The following is a 17,572-nucleotide window of genomic DNA, read 5'->3' as shown; positions in this document are numbered from 1 at the left end:
TGCTTGATCACAAACAATTATTTGCACATTTGCGGCTCTATGTAAAAAATATGTAATGCGATATGAACCTTTTATAGAAATCAATATATTACTGATTTTAAGGACATTACGAATACATGGTACATGTTGCAGGTGGTGTCAATGATGATGGTATGGTAAAGAGTCCAAGCAGCATATCCATGAATCGCAACCACAGCTCAGGAGACCTTCCTATGAACGGAGACATCAACCATAAATGCAATACAAACTTTATGAGGAAAATACCTCCGGGTGCAGAAGCTTCTAATATTCTAGTTGGTGAAGTAGATTTTCTAGAGAAGACATTATCAGCGTTTGTTAGACTCAAAACAGGAACAATAATGGGAGATTTAACTGAAGTGCCAGTCCCAACAAGATTTATGTTCGTGTTACTCGGCCCACCGAACAGTAATTCCAGTTTCCACGAAATCGGTCGTGCCATGGCTACTTTAATGTCTGATGAAATATTCCATGAAGTCGCATATCGGGCTAAAAGAGATCACTTATTAGCTGGTATAGACGAGTTCCTTGATGCAGTAACAGTTTTGCCACCAGGTGAGTGGGATCCAGCTATTCGTATAGAACCACCAGCAGCCATACCATCACAAGATCCACGAAAACGCCCCAACGATAACAACCCGAAAGAGGAATTAGATGAGGAAGAAGAAGAACAGAGACAAAGGGAAGAATCAGGGTTAGCGCGAAGTGGAAGGCTTTTGGTGGCTTAATTAATGATCTAAAACGAAAAATGCCTTGGTATTGGTCAGATTTTAAAGATGCGTTGGCCCTTCAATGCATTGCTTCCTGGATATTTTTGTATTTTGCTTGTCTATCACCCATAATTACATTTGGGGGATTGCTTGGTGAAGCAACTGGCAAGAACATGGCTGCTATGGAATCACTAGTATCAGGATTTGTATGTGGGATGGGATACGGTTTCTTTTCAGGTCAACCATTAACAATTTTGGGGTCAACGGGTCCCGTTTTAGTATTCGAAACAATAGTTTTTGAGTTTTGCAGACAAATTGGATGGGATTACATGTCGTTTAGATTTTGTATCGGTACGTGGATCACAATAATTCTGGTCATTCTGGTGGCTATCGACGCAAGCGCTTTAGTGTGCTACATCACAAGGTTCACAGAAGAAAATTTCGCTACATTGATTGCATTCCATTTTTATTTACAAGGTAATTAATTCAACTTCAGTAAACTAATAAATAACCGAATATTTGTTAAAAAAAAATGTTTTGTTCTGTAGGCAGTGGAAAATGTTATTTCCATCGGTAAAAAATATCCTCTGAAAACTCGACCTGACGAAGTTCTGAACTATGAGTGCTACTGTTTGCCAAGCAATTATTCTAAAGTGCCGGAGCAGTTTAATTGGTCCTCTGTTGACAAGGAGTCTTGTCAGGTACATGAGCAATTAGTTAATAACGTTTATAGACATATTAAGTAACTTCACACGCTTCAAAATATTTACTTTTCATACTTCAACAGATAACAGAACAAACTTGACAACCAATTTAATTAAATCTATTTATAGGTTACACTTATATAATTGTCTATTGTTTGATTAAAGCATAATATAAGTAAGTATAGGCTCTTTTAATATTGAACCGTTTCGGCTTAAAATATCACAACTTCATCGAAGACTAGTATACACTACCATAGAAATAATTACATATTGTGATAGGTTTTCTGATTTTTCAGTTGTATAACGGAACATTAGCTGGTGGAGGATGCGACACAAAGGTCTACGTACCAGATGTTTTCCTGATGTCGATAATACTTTTCTTGGGAACTTTCACGATATCTATAATTTTGAAAGACTTTAAAATTCTCTGTTCTTTCCATCAAAGGTAATATAAAAGAATGTATTTCAATAATTAATAATGCATTATTTTCCAATTCGGAATTAGTGATGATATTAAAGCTCTTTTAAAAATATATATTTTCATGTAAAAAACATATTCAAATGAGGCGGTATGAGGTACACAGCATTCATATAATTTTCTTTTTCTTTCAGGTCAGACAAATCATAAGCGATTTTTCGGTAATCATTGCTATACTATCAATGTCTTTTCTCGATTACAAAGTTGGAGTCAAAACCCCCAAACTTGAAGTACCTTCTGAATTTAAACCAACGCTACCCTCAAGAAATTGGGTCATTACTCCATTCAATGGCAACCCCTTATGGTCTGCATTGGTTGCTCTCTTACCAGCTCTACTCGGCACCATACTGATTTTCATGGATCAACAAATTACTGCAGTGATAGTGAATCGCAAAGAGAACAAACTGAAGAAGGGATGTGGGTACCATCTGGATTTGTTTGTACTGGCAATACTGATACAAATTTGCTCAGTTATGGGCTTACCATGGTTCGTGGCAGCAACTGTTTTGAGCATTAATCACGTGAATTCATTAAAAGTGGAATCAGAATGTGCAGCACCAGGAGAAAAGCCACAATTTCTGGGAGTCAGGGAACAAAGAGTCACACATATTTTGATATTTTTAACCATCGGATGTTCCGTGGTACTCACCCCAGTATTAAGCCATATACCAATGCCCGTGCTGTTTGGAGTATTTCTTTATATGGGCGTTGCATCGCTGAAGGGCCTTCAATTCTTTGATAGAATTCTTATTATGTTCATGCCCCAAAAGTATCAACCCGATCATATGTTCTTGAGACAGGTATCAAAGAATTTAAGTTTTGTACTTTAATTTTGTTGGCACGTAATGGCCACTAACTATATTTACGATTCCAGGTGCCAATACGTCGTGTACACCTATTCACTGCAATCCAACTGACGTGTCTCGTCTGCTTGTGGGTGATAAAATCTTTTTCAATGACTTCCATACTCTTCCCTTTGATGTTAGTTGTAATGATTGGGATAAGGAAAGCGTTGGATTTCTTCTTCACGAGGAGGGAGATGAAAATTCTCGATGACGTCATGCCGGAGATGACAAAACGGAACCAAGACGAATTGCGGGAGCTAGGAGACGCTGAGGTGGGCTGGCATGTAAAACTCTTACGTCTATGTCGTCGAAACTGATCTCGCATTATTTCCTTTAGTTATCCTGCATCATATCGCATTTTTGTTATTACAATTCATAATTGTTTTAAAATAAAATCGATGTTATAGTCATGAAGCTGTATTTTATTTTTTATGTGAATTGTCCTTTTCCGCGTAAGTTTTGCTCCCATATTTTGTTTTTCATCTACCTCTTGTTCAGCCGCTATAGATCGATTGAGAATGTGGGTCTAATATTTAATGTAATTCTTTGAAGAATGTTCTATTTATTCCATTACAATAAGTCTCAGAAGACTGGTGGTAAATTTGACTGATAGGATGTTTAGAAGTATTTCATTATTATTGTATAATTTGCTGTAAGTATATGTTTGTAAGCAGGAATCTTATCACTGTAAATAAAGGTCCAATTTGGTGTAAAAAAGTTTCTTAGGCAAATACCTTGTAGGAAGCGAACAAGAGCAACCCGCCACAATACGAAGAGAATCTACAAATACCACTCATCAACGGAAACATTATGAACATACCGCTTGCATCAATAAACATATCGGAGGAAGTGAACAAAACGGGCATATGGAAGCAAGTGAACAACAGCAACAAGATGAAAAAGAGTGACGGAAAGACTACAAACCAAAGTCAGGGAAGAAGAAGTAAGTGGCCAGGAAATACATTTTTCATGTGCACATTCATTAGCGTCATCCACCCTTGTCACACATTAATCTTCTATAAACAATTTCAGTATTAAACACAAAAAACTCATGTCCAAAACCGCACAATCAGAAATAGAGAGGAGATTATCAACTATGGACGAGGTCGAAGAAGATGACCCTTCTGTAAAGGTGTGCGTTAGTGACACCAAGTTTTAGAGGCGCATGACACGATTAAGATTCTGCAACCGACACTGCATGAGCACATTACCAGAACAACGCATGAAGTCGACTCTAGATTAGATTAGACATTGACGGACATTTTGGGGTTTTGTTTATTCAATTCTTGTAAATTATATATTGACCGTGGAAACTTATATTTCCTATTATAATAGGACAGTACGATGCTGGAACTCACATTCTCATTTTCGAGTATCAAACCATTATCCGCTGTCAGATATTTAGTATCGTTCGTTTTTAAATGTCCTGTTTATATTATTATACAAAGTCATTTTTACATCGCGTTACTAAATTAAATCACTTACACATTTATTTTTACCTCTCCTAAATTTGTGCCAAACGTCATCTATGAATAACAAACATTTTCACGAAAACTTGCATTGTTAGTTTTCTTAAATTTTGATCATTTTGAAATGTTGTCTTCATATGGTATAAATAAGTGTATTTCTGAATGAAAGTGCGATATAGCCGCTCCAACAAATTTTCTTCGTGTAGTAGTTGTGCATTTAAAATCAACATTATTTAATTATTCATATAGATCCAAACTTACACTTTTTTATTCATCTATAGTTATAATAACCTACGGTAAAGTGTTGTTTTAAAAAAAATAATTTCTAAGTACAAAGAATTTATATTACAGTAGTAGAAGGTTGAAGGATCAATCATAGTAAAGTACCTCAAAATAAAATTATAATAAACTTGAAGTTATTAACAGAATAATTTAACTCAGAGTAAAAAGCGTGGGGTGCTTGATAAAGTATGTATTATAATCATTCTATAGGAAACTCTTATCAAATTATTGCATTGTCATCGGTCCTTGATACGTGTGTAAAGTTTCAAATTAATCAGATTTCTGGAAATTGGTGAAAATTGAGCTCAAAGATTCCGTTACATACATACATACATAGATACAACCCAAGCTAATAAAAGCGTGTTAAAACAAATACATATTTTAATTTATTAACGCAATGTCAAAATGACCCTGTATAGTAGATGTTGTCTACACAAATGTATACAGCCAGTTACTACATGTAGCACAATGTTTTTAATATTTACACTCTTACAAGTTACAATTATGATAATGTGTTATATATTACAATATTTTACTGAAAAGAAAGTCAGAAATATTATTTAAAAGGTGAACGCATAACCACACAGTATTTATAGTATACGTAAGGGTGTATAAATCTACATTTGCTAGTATATTCACAATTCCTTGTTAATATACATGTACTTGTATGTAGTTATATGTTATAAATATTATGTTTATTTATGTAATATTTAATATTCTATAGGAAATAAAACTATAACAAATCGTTCAAATTCGTGTAGGTAGTTTTTATCAAATGCAGGAGTTTCATATACAACGTAAGTTCATTTTTGGCACTAGTTTATGTAAACACTTCGTAGTTTTCTTTACATAAATGGCATTTTTAACCTTAGATGTAACTATTGTTATGTTTGTTATCGTGTTATATTTTCATATTTTATAATCATTGTAGACTACTGTCTCTCTATGTTTCTATTTATTGCTTCGTTTTTTAATGAAAATTAAACACTTAAAAATTGCCTAAGTTGTGCTATATTAGCACTTTTGGAACAAATTATTAGCTACATATGAATAATATTTCGCATGACTCTCTTTATGGATTTACGATTAGCATGTTCTTTTCTTTTCCTTTATTTATTAACATAACTTATTATTTCGTCCATATTTTTTTCGCAATTTTCATATACCATTTCTTAACCTGTGGTATTTCAGAGCGATGTCGTAAGGCGCAAGGAGTCTTGGAGTGGTGGAAATAAAAAGAATGAATCTAGAAATAATAGTTCTGCTGAAACTTCGGTTTAATGCTTAAAATTTATTTTTATATCACTTATGTTCTGTGTTAAATGGAATGTACGTTTCAAGAACCGTTAGGTTTAAATTAGTGTTAACAATTTGTATTCCAAATGTATCGTTGTTTTATTTAATAACATTTTATATAATACTGATCAATTAGCGTGCTTACATCCAAATGAGAAAATGATGCGTGATATTTAATGTAATCTGTTAAATGTATAATGATTAGATTTTAATGTATTTTATAAATCTTACATGTCTTAGTTGATTATTCTTAAATGTTCTTATAAAGTAATGAAAAATGTTAAGTGCACACAGATAAATTCGTCACTTGGCGAGAATAAGTTATCGATTCATAGCAGTTATGCTGTTTTTTTTTTCCTACCATAATCCCATTTTAAAGTAAAGCTACTCAACTTACAACTCTGGGGCTTTATTTTCTATGACAGTGTACACTCGCCAAACGGCTTTGTTATGTTCTCTTCGTGAAATCAGCATGGAATGGTGTTCTATGACATTTTCTATTGTCATAAACGCGACACGGCGCGTTACGTGCTTGTTACGCACTGTCAAAATAACAACTTGCTAAGAGAATAACTGGCCTGGGCCCTTATTCTGTATGATAGTGTAAACGCGTAACGCGGCCGTGTCATGTTATCTCCGAGAAATGTGCGTGGAATGGTATTCTGTAAGTCAAATTTCTATAGTCCTAAACATGACGCGTTGTGTTACGTGCTTGTTCACTGTTAAAATAACGTGCGGGATAGAGAATAAGGCCCCTGCTCTATGTGTGCTCCGACTAGAAATTTAAATCCAAACCTTTCTACGTAACTCACCTTTGAAACGCTACAAGTTATCTCCATAGTGGTTCTACAACTTCTAAGAATGATTTATTCCAATTCATATGGTCAATCCGATTATCTTTTCCTGACTTCTTAGGTTGATGGTGTGGATCCTCTTATTTACTTTTGATATTTATTATTTACTAGCTTTTGCCCGCGGCTCCGCCCGCGTTATAAAGTTTTTCAGGCTAAAGTTTTCCGTTATAAAAGTAGTAGTTTCCCGGGAGCCTATGTTCTTCCCAGGGTCTCAAACTGTCTCCATACCAAATTTCATCTTAATACGTTGGGTAGTTTTTGAGTTTAACATGTTCAGGCAGACAGATGCAGCGGGGGACTTTTGTTTTTATAATATATTTTTAGAACTTTTAAGTGGAACAATCCCGTCATACATCATTGTTGCATAACTTTAACCGTTTACGCAGCACAGGCAACGGAAGCTCTCAAAACTAATAATTTTCCCCGTTTTTGCAACATGTTTCATTACTGCTCCGCTCCTATTGGTCATAACGTGATGATATATAGCCTATAGCACTCGAGGAACAAAGGGCTATCCAACACAAAAAGATTTTTTCAGTTCAAACCGGTAGTTCCTGAGATTAGCCATTACTCTCCGCTCCTATTGGCCATAGGGTGATGATATATAGCCTATAGCGGTCCACAAATAAAGGGCTATCCAACACAAAACGAATTTTTCAGTTGAAACCGTAAGTTCCTGAGATTAGCCATTACTGCTCCGCTCCTATTGGTCATAGCGTGATGATATATAACTTTGAGCACTCCACAAACAAAGGACTATTCAACACAAAAAAGAATTTTTCAGTTCGAATCGGTAGTTCCTGAGATTAGCCATTACTGCTCCACTCCTATTGGGTATAGCGTGATGATATATAGCCTATAGCATTCCACGAACTAAGTACTATCCAACGCAAAAAGAATTTTTCAGTTTGGACCGGTAGTTCCTGAGATTAGCCATTACTGCTCCGCTCCTATGGGGTATAGCGTGATGATATATAGCCTGTAGCATTCCACGAACTAAGTACTATCCAACGCAAAAATAATTTTTCAGTTTGGACCGGTAGTTCCTGAGATCAGCCATTACTGCTCCGCTCCTATTGGGTATAGCGTGATGATATATAGCCTATAGCACTCCACGAACAAAGGGCTATCCAATGCAAAACGAATTTTTCGGATTGGACCGGTAGTTCCTGAGATTAGCGCGTTCAAACAAACAAACAAACAAACAAACTCTTCAGCTTTATATAATAGTATAGATTATTTAGTGGTGACACGTTGATATTTTTCCTCCTTTTTTTAAACTCTCCTAACGTGGCTTGCTTTTCAAACTTGACATAATAGTCGTATAAACGATACACCTAAACAAAATAAATTAGATTGGATTGAACCTCTCCTGTCAATACACCTTAACTCGAAACTAATTTAAACGAAGTGCCAATAGCATAACACCATTAGATTAATATTAAATGTATGTCGTCGTCCCTTTAGATCACGTACTGGCCAAATGATAGGTATTGTAGATGTAATAAGGTCGATTGTAATTAAAGATCCCAATCATTTTCGATCGATTGTGAAAATAGACCAATCAGAATAAAGTATTTCTGACATTACAAATAACTTTTTTTTATTGGTTAATTCGGAATCGGATCGAAGATTGGTATTGTTTATTGTAATCGGCCGATAGTTTGCTTGTATTAGAAACAAAATAGATTGTTACGCTTTTAATCATAAGATACTTTTACTATGTTTTTTAGTCTGTGGTAGTACGTAGTACGAAAACCAACTAGCCATCTTGAAATTTCCCACAATAAACGCGACTCGTAAGCCGATAGTTATTTTGACGTTTCTGATTGGTCGAGAGACCAATGCATCAGTCACGTGTCAGCCTCTCAACCAATCACAATAAAATGACAAGCAGTCGTGTCTGGTTTTTTTAGCATTCTAAGCACACAGTTAAAAAGTAAAAGAATATTATGTATTCCAAAATTAAATAATATTTAAAACAAACATTATCTAAATATTGTTACTCCATAAATTAGGAATTGGTGTTAAATTTAACATCGTATATAATTTTGCTATCTTCTTAATACTCAATTGATGTATAATATTCAAAAATAACTTAGAAATGTATTATTTTACTAGTATTATAACCAATGTAGTCAGTAACATAAGTAGGTGAACAAAATCAAAATTTTAAATCGCCTATTCGTGTTAATATATTCGTTCTTGTTTTTTTAAATTTATTTATTTATAAAAGACATAAAACAGAACACAATCAACGCTACACAATTGTTTTGGTCTAGATTGCCTTCCTTAATTATATGCCCAAATTAATTATATGTATAGCATATCTTTCTCTGTGTGAAGTAAAATAAACCTCTTTTATTTTATTTATGTGAAGAAAAAACAATATTGGTCAAAACTTAAAATCTTACATGCGATTTTAACTTTTGAATTTGTTCAGCTTTTTATGTTGACTGTACGTGTATTATGTTAAAATTCCAAGTAGTATAATTTCGGCATTTAGCGATAAATAATTGTATGTTCGCTTTGTAATATAAATATTGTTAGTATCATTAAGGGGAAAACAATTATTATTTGTACCTGGGATGTTTGTTATTGAATTTGTATCGTTTTCGATAACATTATTGTGTATTATCAATAAATGGGTTTTTATAAATGTACATCGTCATTTCGTATTATTTAAACCCTAAAATTTAATGTTTATTTCAAATAACAAATAAAAATAAACGTAGAGTTTTTTTTTTAAATAAGAAGTAGTCAAATCATCTCACAATAAACTATTTACTGGTACACAGAATTTGCGAAAATTAATCCAACACACAAAATAAATTGCAGGTAGTTGAAAAAAATTGACAGCGCCATCTCTCGTCAGTAAGGGTTAAACAAAAAAAACACATTGAAATTATTACATTTAATAATTTAAAATAAAATAATCCTTAAAATAAATCACTATACAAAATTATGCTAGACAATGTAGGCGGAGTTAATTTTTCTTCTTTTTCTGGTCTGGTAAGATGCCCATCTCTTCTTGGTATTTCCTGATCAACTGTTCCTGCACGTCGGGTAAGCATGGCGAGTAACGACTATATTCCATACTGAATTCTCCTTTGCCTTGTGTCATTGATCTGCGAAAGAATGTATATTGGCTTATATTATAGCACTGGCATTTACCTGCGGCTTCGCCCGCGTAAAAAAGATTTTCCGGGACACATATTTTCTCGAGATTAAAAGTTGCCTATAACTCAGGAGTAATGTAGCTTCATATTAGTGAATAAAATAATGTCGGTTTAGTAGTTATTGAGAGTAACGAGTTCAAACAAATAAACTGTTCAGGTTCACATAATAGTATATGATAAGGGATTTTTAAACTCTTTTACTTATACGGCTAACAAAACTTTCTTTCGAATAGATAGTCTATAATTGAAAAAAGACGGATGCGCCTCCGTAGAAAGATTAAGCCCTGACTATAATTAAAGTTTAATGAAGAGACAGTATTGCGTAAAGTGTAAACATATTAGATACAGAAAAGAAGGCCAAAAAAAACACAAAAAACATTGCTCTGATTGGTCCATTTTTGAGATAGATTAAAAAAAGCGATATTTTTTTTTTTTAAATGGCGTTTAATAGTTTCACTCACCTAAGCTCCCCGGCGTATCCGAACATGTTATTGAGCGGAACCTCGGCGTATATGGTGGTCCAGCCCTCAGCCCCCTCGGTGCCGGTGATGATGCCGCCGCGCTTGTTGAGCTGGCCGATGACGGTGCCGTGGTACTCGTCCGGTAATACCACTTCCACAAACATTATTGGTTCTAGAACTTGCCATGCGCCCTCGTCGAATACTGCGGAATAGATTTTGCTTTGGGTAAGTGTTTTCGGATGAAACGGACCCATTATCTTTAGCTTGGTATAGGAAACGTATATTAAATGGCGTTTATACATATTTGATGTGGGCAAAAGTAACGGGGAATGGTGACGTCATCGTATCTCTTTCTCGCGCAAGCAGCGTTATGACCGGTGATGTCACAGTTTGTCATTACAGTTATTTGACAGATACCTCTTTCATTAATTTTTTTATAACTATCTTTTATCCCGTGGATTTTGAAAATTCTTTTTCTGTTAGATTTTATATGATTTATCTATATATATAAAAATCAATTGCTGTTCGTTAGTCTCGCTAAAACTCGAGAACGGCTGAACGGATTTATCTTATCTTGGTCTTGAATTATTCGTGGAGGTCTAGGGAAGATTTAAAAGGTGAGAAAAATTCGAATAATTGCCGGGAAAATCCTCAAAACAGCATTTTTCTATTTCCCATACAAACGTTTTCTAACTAATACGTAGAGTCAATTTGTAATTTATTACCGCTGCATAAAGTTCAAATTCGCGTGCGCGTTGGAGGATCTAATATCGCGTTCTGAAACTCAACAAAAGTGAAAGTGAATCGCGAACGCGACAAAATTGCATAGTCTCAAAATACATAGTACATAAATAGTGGTCGGCTTCGAGAAACTCAATTTTAGCTAACTTCAGTTGTTAATCTGTCCGATTATTTTTTTTAATAAGACTATATAGAAATCGAAAGATAAATCTTAAGTTTTGTCACAAATTAAATTATGAATCTTAAGTTAAATTTCTGAACGCAATCATAATATTTGACATTAGATTTGACAACCAACTAATATGTCAATCCATCCTGTCGCATTTCAGAGCACGGAAAAAGTATTATTACGATATTATATCTATCTTTGTGGTTACGTGCGCGAGAACTTTCTTTACTTTGGTGATCCTTTGTGATAGTGACATTCCAAGTAATGTGCTCTTTTTGTGATAGTGACACTTTACTGCTAAATGAGCGGGAAATTTTCTCACTTTGATTAATTACAATTTACGATGCCGAGGAGAAGACGACCTGACTTAGGTCGTCGTAGTCAATCAAATGTGCGAAGAGCTACCTCACGTGCTAACCGCACTGATGACCAGAGACAGACAGATCAAGAAAATAGTCGTCTGCCGGGTCAGCTAGTATTAAATAAAATGGTCAACTACGCTATACAGAAATCAACTGACCGTCTTTAACAGCGCCCTTCGCAGCCAAGAAGAACGCCAGCTCGCTCGAGTCGACGATGTGATGCGCGCCGTCCTGCAGGCGGAACCTCACGCCCGACACCTTATGGCCAGACAGGTAGCCCTTCTGACACGTGTCGAGGAAACCCCTCTCCACTCCGGGGATGAACTGCTTGGGCACGTTGGTGCCTATTGTCTCGTCAACGAATTCCAGCACTGGAAACAATAAAAATATAGAGGTGGTATAAGTAAATATTTTAGATAGTAATTGATTTTAATTCATGCATTTATGTCATTTGGATTGGATAATTATACAGATAGATTCTAGCTCATGAGATATCTTCTTTTTATTTCCATCGCCAAACAGCTTCATAAGTAATGAAAAGAAAGTACAGAATATATTTAGAATGTTGATTAAAATTAAAATGATATAAGGTATGCTAACAAGCTTTTTTAATAAACAACTAAAGAATACTATTTGCAATTCTGACTAGCTTTTGCTCACGGCTCCGAACGCGAGATTTTTCCAGGATAAAAGTTTCACATTATATTTTCCCAGGATAAACTAGAGCCGATATTTCAAATAAGATGTCCAACAATACATCGGAAAAAACTAAATTCAATGCCATGCAGTTGTTTTTGTGTGAATCATACACAAACATACTGAGACAGATAGATAAAAAATCTAAAACCTGTTATTTTGGCTTATCTTGCCCTAATAAAAACCCCCCATATTAGTTTCTCTTTACTATAATATACATACATAGACCCTTTAACAATTTTATTATATGTAGATTTAAATAAAATATTTTTTTCTAATAACCTGTGTTCTGATGCGGTGGAAGAGGCTCCATAATACCGGTCACTTTCGCATACTGTCCCGCGCCACCCGACTGCTTCTTGTGCAGGTAGTCGAACGAGCATGGCGACATCATAGTCTCCCTGTAAACATAAATAAATAATATTGACGGTTGCGATATTAAGCTACATAATATTTAAAATCAGCTCTATTTTCTATGTTTTTTTGAACCTAGTTAAAATTTTCGAAAAAAATTGTTGCTAAGTCGATTAGCTTTTTAACCATCGATATTAACTAAGTAACTGAGACATGGTAGAGATTTCAGTCTCTAATAAATTAAAAATAGCATTACAAAGTTTAATTCAAATGATTATTGCATTCAAACCGAGAACTTAATTCCATTACAAAAAACTAAGATGGTGGTAGGATATATTATATATCCGCTTGGATAGCGACCAACATGCACAAGGTGTTAAAAGTTAAAACCCGCCATAGTGGCCCACGTAAGTGTGTCAGGATCAATCTGTGTATATCCAGTTCCAACAGACCGGCACAATTGTGTCGACTGCCGAGTGGTAATCTATCGTCAATAGACATTCTATTGGACCCCACTTCACTTACCATCAGATTATTAATCTAACACGAATAGGTGTATAATAAGTCAAAAGTAATTATAATAAGTTCTAATAGAGCAGAGGTTCTCAAGGTATGACCAGTTTGAAGGCGCACCTGCTAATATACATAATGAACACAAATTTCAAATTGCGTGTTATGGATAGGTGCTTGCGTTCAACGAGTCTATCCCTTTCCAAGTCCATAGGCCTGCGAACATCCATCATCCACTCATCAGGGGACAAAACATTATTTCTGTAACCTGGGCCATGAACTGAACAAGTTTGGGATCAATAGTAATCTTTTTGCTGAATGGGACTAAAACAATATCTTTAACATTTTAAGACCAATACCTAAACGCCACCTTCGGTTTTCCAAGCTCCACGGGACAGTTGTATTCTCGCTCCATTCTCTGCGCGTAGATCTCTAGATGCAACTCTCCCATGCCGGACACAATGGTTTCTTTGTTGTCTGGGTCGTAACGGAATTGGAATGTTGGATCCTCTTTGGTAAATCTGAAATGAGTATAAGTATAATGATTATGTTTACATCGAATTAGTTTTTTTCGAATTTCATTGCGGCTTTTTATATCAGACTGAAGTTGAAAGACTTTTGCAGCCCTTATGGTATGCCCATTGAACAGTTTTATTGCAATTAGTGTAAGTTTTGAGTTTAAAACATATTTTATGTATAGTAGATTAGCAATATAAGTGGTATTGGGTTCAAGAGCCCAGCAGAGTATCACCATTATATCTATTTCTCCTACCAAGTAGCATTCCGTAAACACTGTAGTGTTCAAGGAAATTAACCCCTTACTTAGTTGTCAACTGATAAGCGGCTACCGGCAGCCCTTTGGGAGCGATTTTATTACATATAAAATAAAGTGCATTTTTGTTAAGCACATTTTGACAGCCTGGACAGTATAAGTGTTGTTATAGAAAGATATTAGGATAAATAATATTTAGTTGAAAAAAATAAATGATAATCACCTAGCAACCGCCTTCGAGAAGTTATCTCTATCCTTATTGTTCTTAGGCTTGATCGACATGGAAACGACTGGATCTGGTATATGGATGGATTCCATTGACAAGTTCAGCTTTGCGTCGTTTACAAACGTGTCACCGGAGGCGCAATCTACGCCGAACAGAGCGAAGATATCGCCCGCGAGGACTTCATTCACTTCCTCCATGTTGTTGGAGTGCATGCGGACTAGACGAGACACTTTCACCTGAAAATCATAGTTTACATAAAAAAAAGATTTGTTTTATAAAGTAATTAACAAAATAGATATTTATACCTATTATAAAACAAAACCCAAATTCTGTCTGTCTGTATGTTATCGATTTTCTCAAAATCTACTGAACGGATTTTTATGAAATTTGGTATGGAGATAGCTTAAGACCCTAGGAATATGGATAGTTTAAGGCTGCTTTTTGTCTCGGGAAAATACATAGCGAGACTTTTAATAAACAGTGACGTCACCTAGTATTAGCAGCCATAACGTTGCATGTGTGAGAAAGAAATAGTGCGATGACCACCACGCGCGATATCTACCACGCACCAACTTTTGCTTACAATATTTGAACCATGAATGGCTGGTACATGTTTCAGTAAATTTTTTTCAAAAAATTTACTCACTTTTTTTGAAGTCCTGGCATTGTAAATATTATCACCTCTCTTCAGAACTCCCTGGTAACATCTCAAGTAAGTCAATTGACCGAACTTGCTCAATTCCAACTTGAAAGCCAAACCCACAAATGGCTTCGAATTATCTCTTTTAGGGTCTAAAATAATAGTTTGTCCCTCTGAATCTTTGACTTCGTTGATTATAGCTGTGTTCTCTACTTCGCCTGGGTGAGGTAGGTAGGTAAGAACAGCGTCCAGCAGAGGTTGAACTCCCTTGTTCTTTAATGCGGTACCTAAAAGTACTGGTGTAAAAGTTCTTTTGAGAGTGTTGCGTCTAATAGCTTGCTTGATGTCTTCAACTGTTGGCGTCTTTTCTTCAAGAAATAGTTCACCTGTAAATAAAAATAATAAATATTTACTGATAAAAATCTAAAATGGATATAAATATTCTAGATTTTTTATCAACATTATTCTGGAGCTAAATTAATTCTAAAAATAATGAAGAAACATGATGTTGAGAATTTAGTTATATATGCTGCTTATGCTTCGATCAATTTTGATGTTGATTTCACAGCAGAATTTCTTATTCATATTATCTATTACATATACTATAATATACAAAATCGAACATGGGAAACAACCTTATTTAAACTGTTACTTATAGAATCGCTGATATTCTTACCCAAATGCTCATCAACATTAGACAAATGCTCTATTAATTCATGCCTCCTCTCTTGCACCTCTGCTCTTCTATCCTGAGGCACCTCATCAAGACGCACTATCTCACCATAATCTCCATCAAAGTACATCGCTTTCTCTTCAATGATATCCAAGATACCTTGACATTCCTTCTCCAAGCCAATAGGCAAGTGAATAAATGCAGCATTATGGTTCATTTTGGAACGCATTTGCTTCAATACTCTGTAAATATTTTATTTGGTTACAATAAATATGGAGTTATATTTTTATTTTTACAACTTATGTATGCATGGTAAAATAACTACAATTAACGTTAAAGTTAATATCCATTATTGCCTGCTGGAATAAGCAAGTTTGTACAATTTTTTATGGTGAAATTAACACCTTACCATAGTACCCTATTTTTTATTTTGTCCATTGAGTTACACAAATATATAGTATTCTATAAATCCTAAATAAAATGCCAATATTACGAACCTGTAGGGATTGGAACCCAATCTATCCAATTTATTGATAAATGCCAAAAACGGTACATTGTATCTTTTCATTTGTCGATTGACAGTTAACGTTTGACTCTGGACTCCACCAACTGCACATAATACAAGCACAGCCCCGTCCAAGACTCGCAAAGCTCTCTCCACTTCCACGGTGAAGTCTACGTGACCAGGTGTGTCAATGATATTGATGTTATGGTCCTTCCATATAGTGTATGTGGCTGCAGATTGGATTGTGATGCCTCTTTGACGTTCAAGTTCCATGGAGTCCATTACTGCTCCTACATTGTCTTTTCCTCTTACCTGTACATTGAACAAAGGTAGAGAGGATTCTATTGAAATAATTTATATGAAAGTGTTTTTGTTTGTGTTTTTGTATTTTACCATCATGTTATTGTAAATTAAAACACATAATTTTTATGTTAATTAAAGTGGGTTAAATCAAGTCTGTCATCATACAAACCTCATGCATAGCATCTATTCTTCCAGTGTAGAACAATATTCGTTCTGTGAGTGTCGTCTTACCGGAGTCTATATGGGCAGATATCCCAATGTTCCTGATTTTCTCCAACTGTTTGTGTTCTGCATATTTGACATATGAAGAGTATTTCTAAAACATAATTTAAATGCTTCATAATTATTTGATATGAGTATTTTATTTTATTATATTTGAATTTTTTTCTTGATTAAAAAGAGTCCTCGCAGTCTTGATATTATTTTGTTACTAAAACCATTATATAAAGCATTATTTTTATTCTTAGAATCTATTATAGAATCAACTAATCGCACTTTATAATTTGGCTTATAAGCACCCTAAAGATATTAGTATCATAGCAAATTACAGGAATTACGTAAAAACTTGACCAAGCACGAACGCTAAGAAATCCATTATTAATTAAACTAAGTTGTAGGCACTTACCTGAATTGGCGACACATTGGATTTGCTAGCATTTCTAAAAATATTTACAACTCGAAAAGCATTAATAATCGTCATTTTGAACTAATTAAATTAAATTATCACAGAATGAACACCGCAGAACATTGGGTGAATTTATAGGTTAGGTTAATGTCAATGTCACGCCTTAAGCAGATGTCACACATTGTTATGTTTGCAGCATTGACAACTGAAGTTAGTTGTAGAACTAGCTATTCACTTTATTCAAATAGTGGCACCAATGAAAAACAAAATCGACATAGTACAAGAATCAATCTATAATATTATTATAAGTTTGTGATTTTTAATAATAAAAATTATATCAACAAATATTTTTCGCTATACAGGACTGTCAATTTATTATTAATTACTTCTTCTTATTAGTAAATAGGTGTTGCTTGCGGCTTCGCAGGTGTGAAAAACCTTTCCTATTACAAATTGTTGCATTTGTATTAGTTCGACCCGGGATTCGAACCAAGGAACTAAGCGCGGAAGTTATACACGTATCGCATACGTATTACAATTACGCTATCGAGGCAGTCAAAGTTGAAGTAAGATTTAAACCAGACGTAAAATTGTGAATCCAATAATAAAAACTGTTGCCGATTTTTTAACAGTAATTATGTTCTCAGGTCATGTAAACAGCTAAAATTATTTTTATAAAATAAAAGATGTTCTGATGATT

General features: G+C 34.6%; 2 protein-coding genes across 2 annotated transcripts; one reads left to right on the top strand and one right to left on the bottom strand.

Moving 5' to 3' along the window:
- The first annotated feature begins 135 nt into the window (after positions 1-135).
- On the top strand, positions 136-6,139 carry LOC119192279 (electroneutral sodium bicarbonate exchanger 1-like). Its single transcript, XM_037446106.1, is given in 12 exon segments — positions 136-726; positions 729-1,189; positions 1,191-1,205; positions 1,277-1,429; positions 1,729-1,849; positions 1,852-1,877; positions 2,045-2,710; positions 2,785-3,027; positions 3,497-3,662; positions 3,665-3,698; positions 3,788-3,887; positions 5,698-6,139. Coding segments are annotated over 12 exon segments (2,649 nt in total). The 5' UTR covers positions 136-152; the 3' UTR covers positions 5,788-6,139.
- A 3,416-nt stretch (positions 6,140-9,555) lies between these two features.
- LOC115456278 (elongation factor G, mitochondrial) lies at positions 9,556-17,044 on the bottom strand. Its single transcript, XM_030185281.2, has 11 exons — positions 16,873-17,044; positions 16,417-16,563; positions 15,937-16,256; positions 15,443-15,681; positions 14,773-15,152; positions 14,124-14,362; positions 13,488-13,649; positions 12,547-12,665; positions 11,727-11,939; positions 10,297-10,498; positions 9,556-9,784 (listed from the first exon to the last, which is right to left on the bottom strand). The coding sequence occupies exons 1-11, from the start codon at positions 16,945-16,947 to the stop codon at positions 9,643-9,645; spliced, it is 2,238 nt and encodes a 745-aa protein (XP_030041141.1). The 5' UTR covers positions 16,948-17,044; the 3' UTR covers positions 9,556-9,642.
- Positions 17,045-17,572: the final 528 nt, after the last annotated feature.

This window comes from Manduca sexta, unplaced genomic scaffold (genome assembly GCF_014839805.1).
Source record: "Manduca sexta isolate Smith_Timp_Sample1 unplaced genomic scaffold, JHU_Msex_v1.0 HiC_scaffold_2557, whole genome shotgun sequence".
NCBI lineage: Eukaryota > Metazoa > Arthropoda > Insecta > Lepidoptera > Sphingidae > Manduca > Manduca sexta.
The sequence above is the reverse complement of the archived record's forward strand: the minus strand, read 5'-3'. Positions and strand labels throughout refer to the sequence as shown.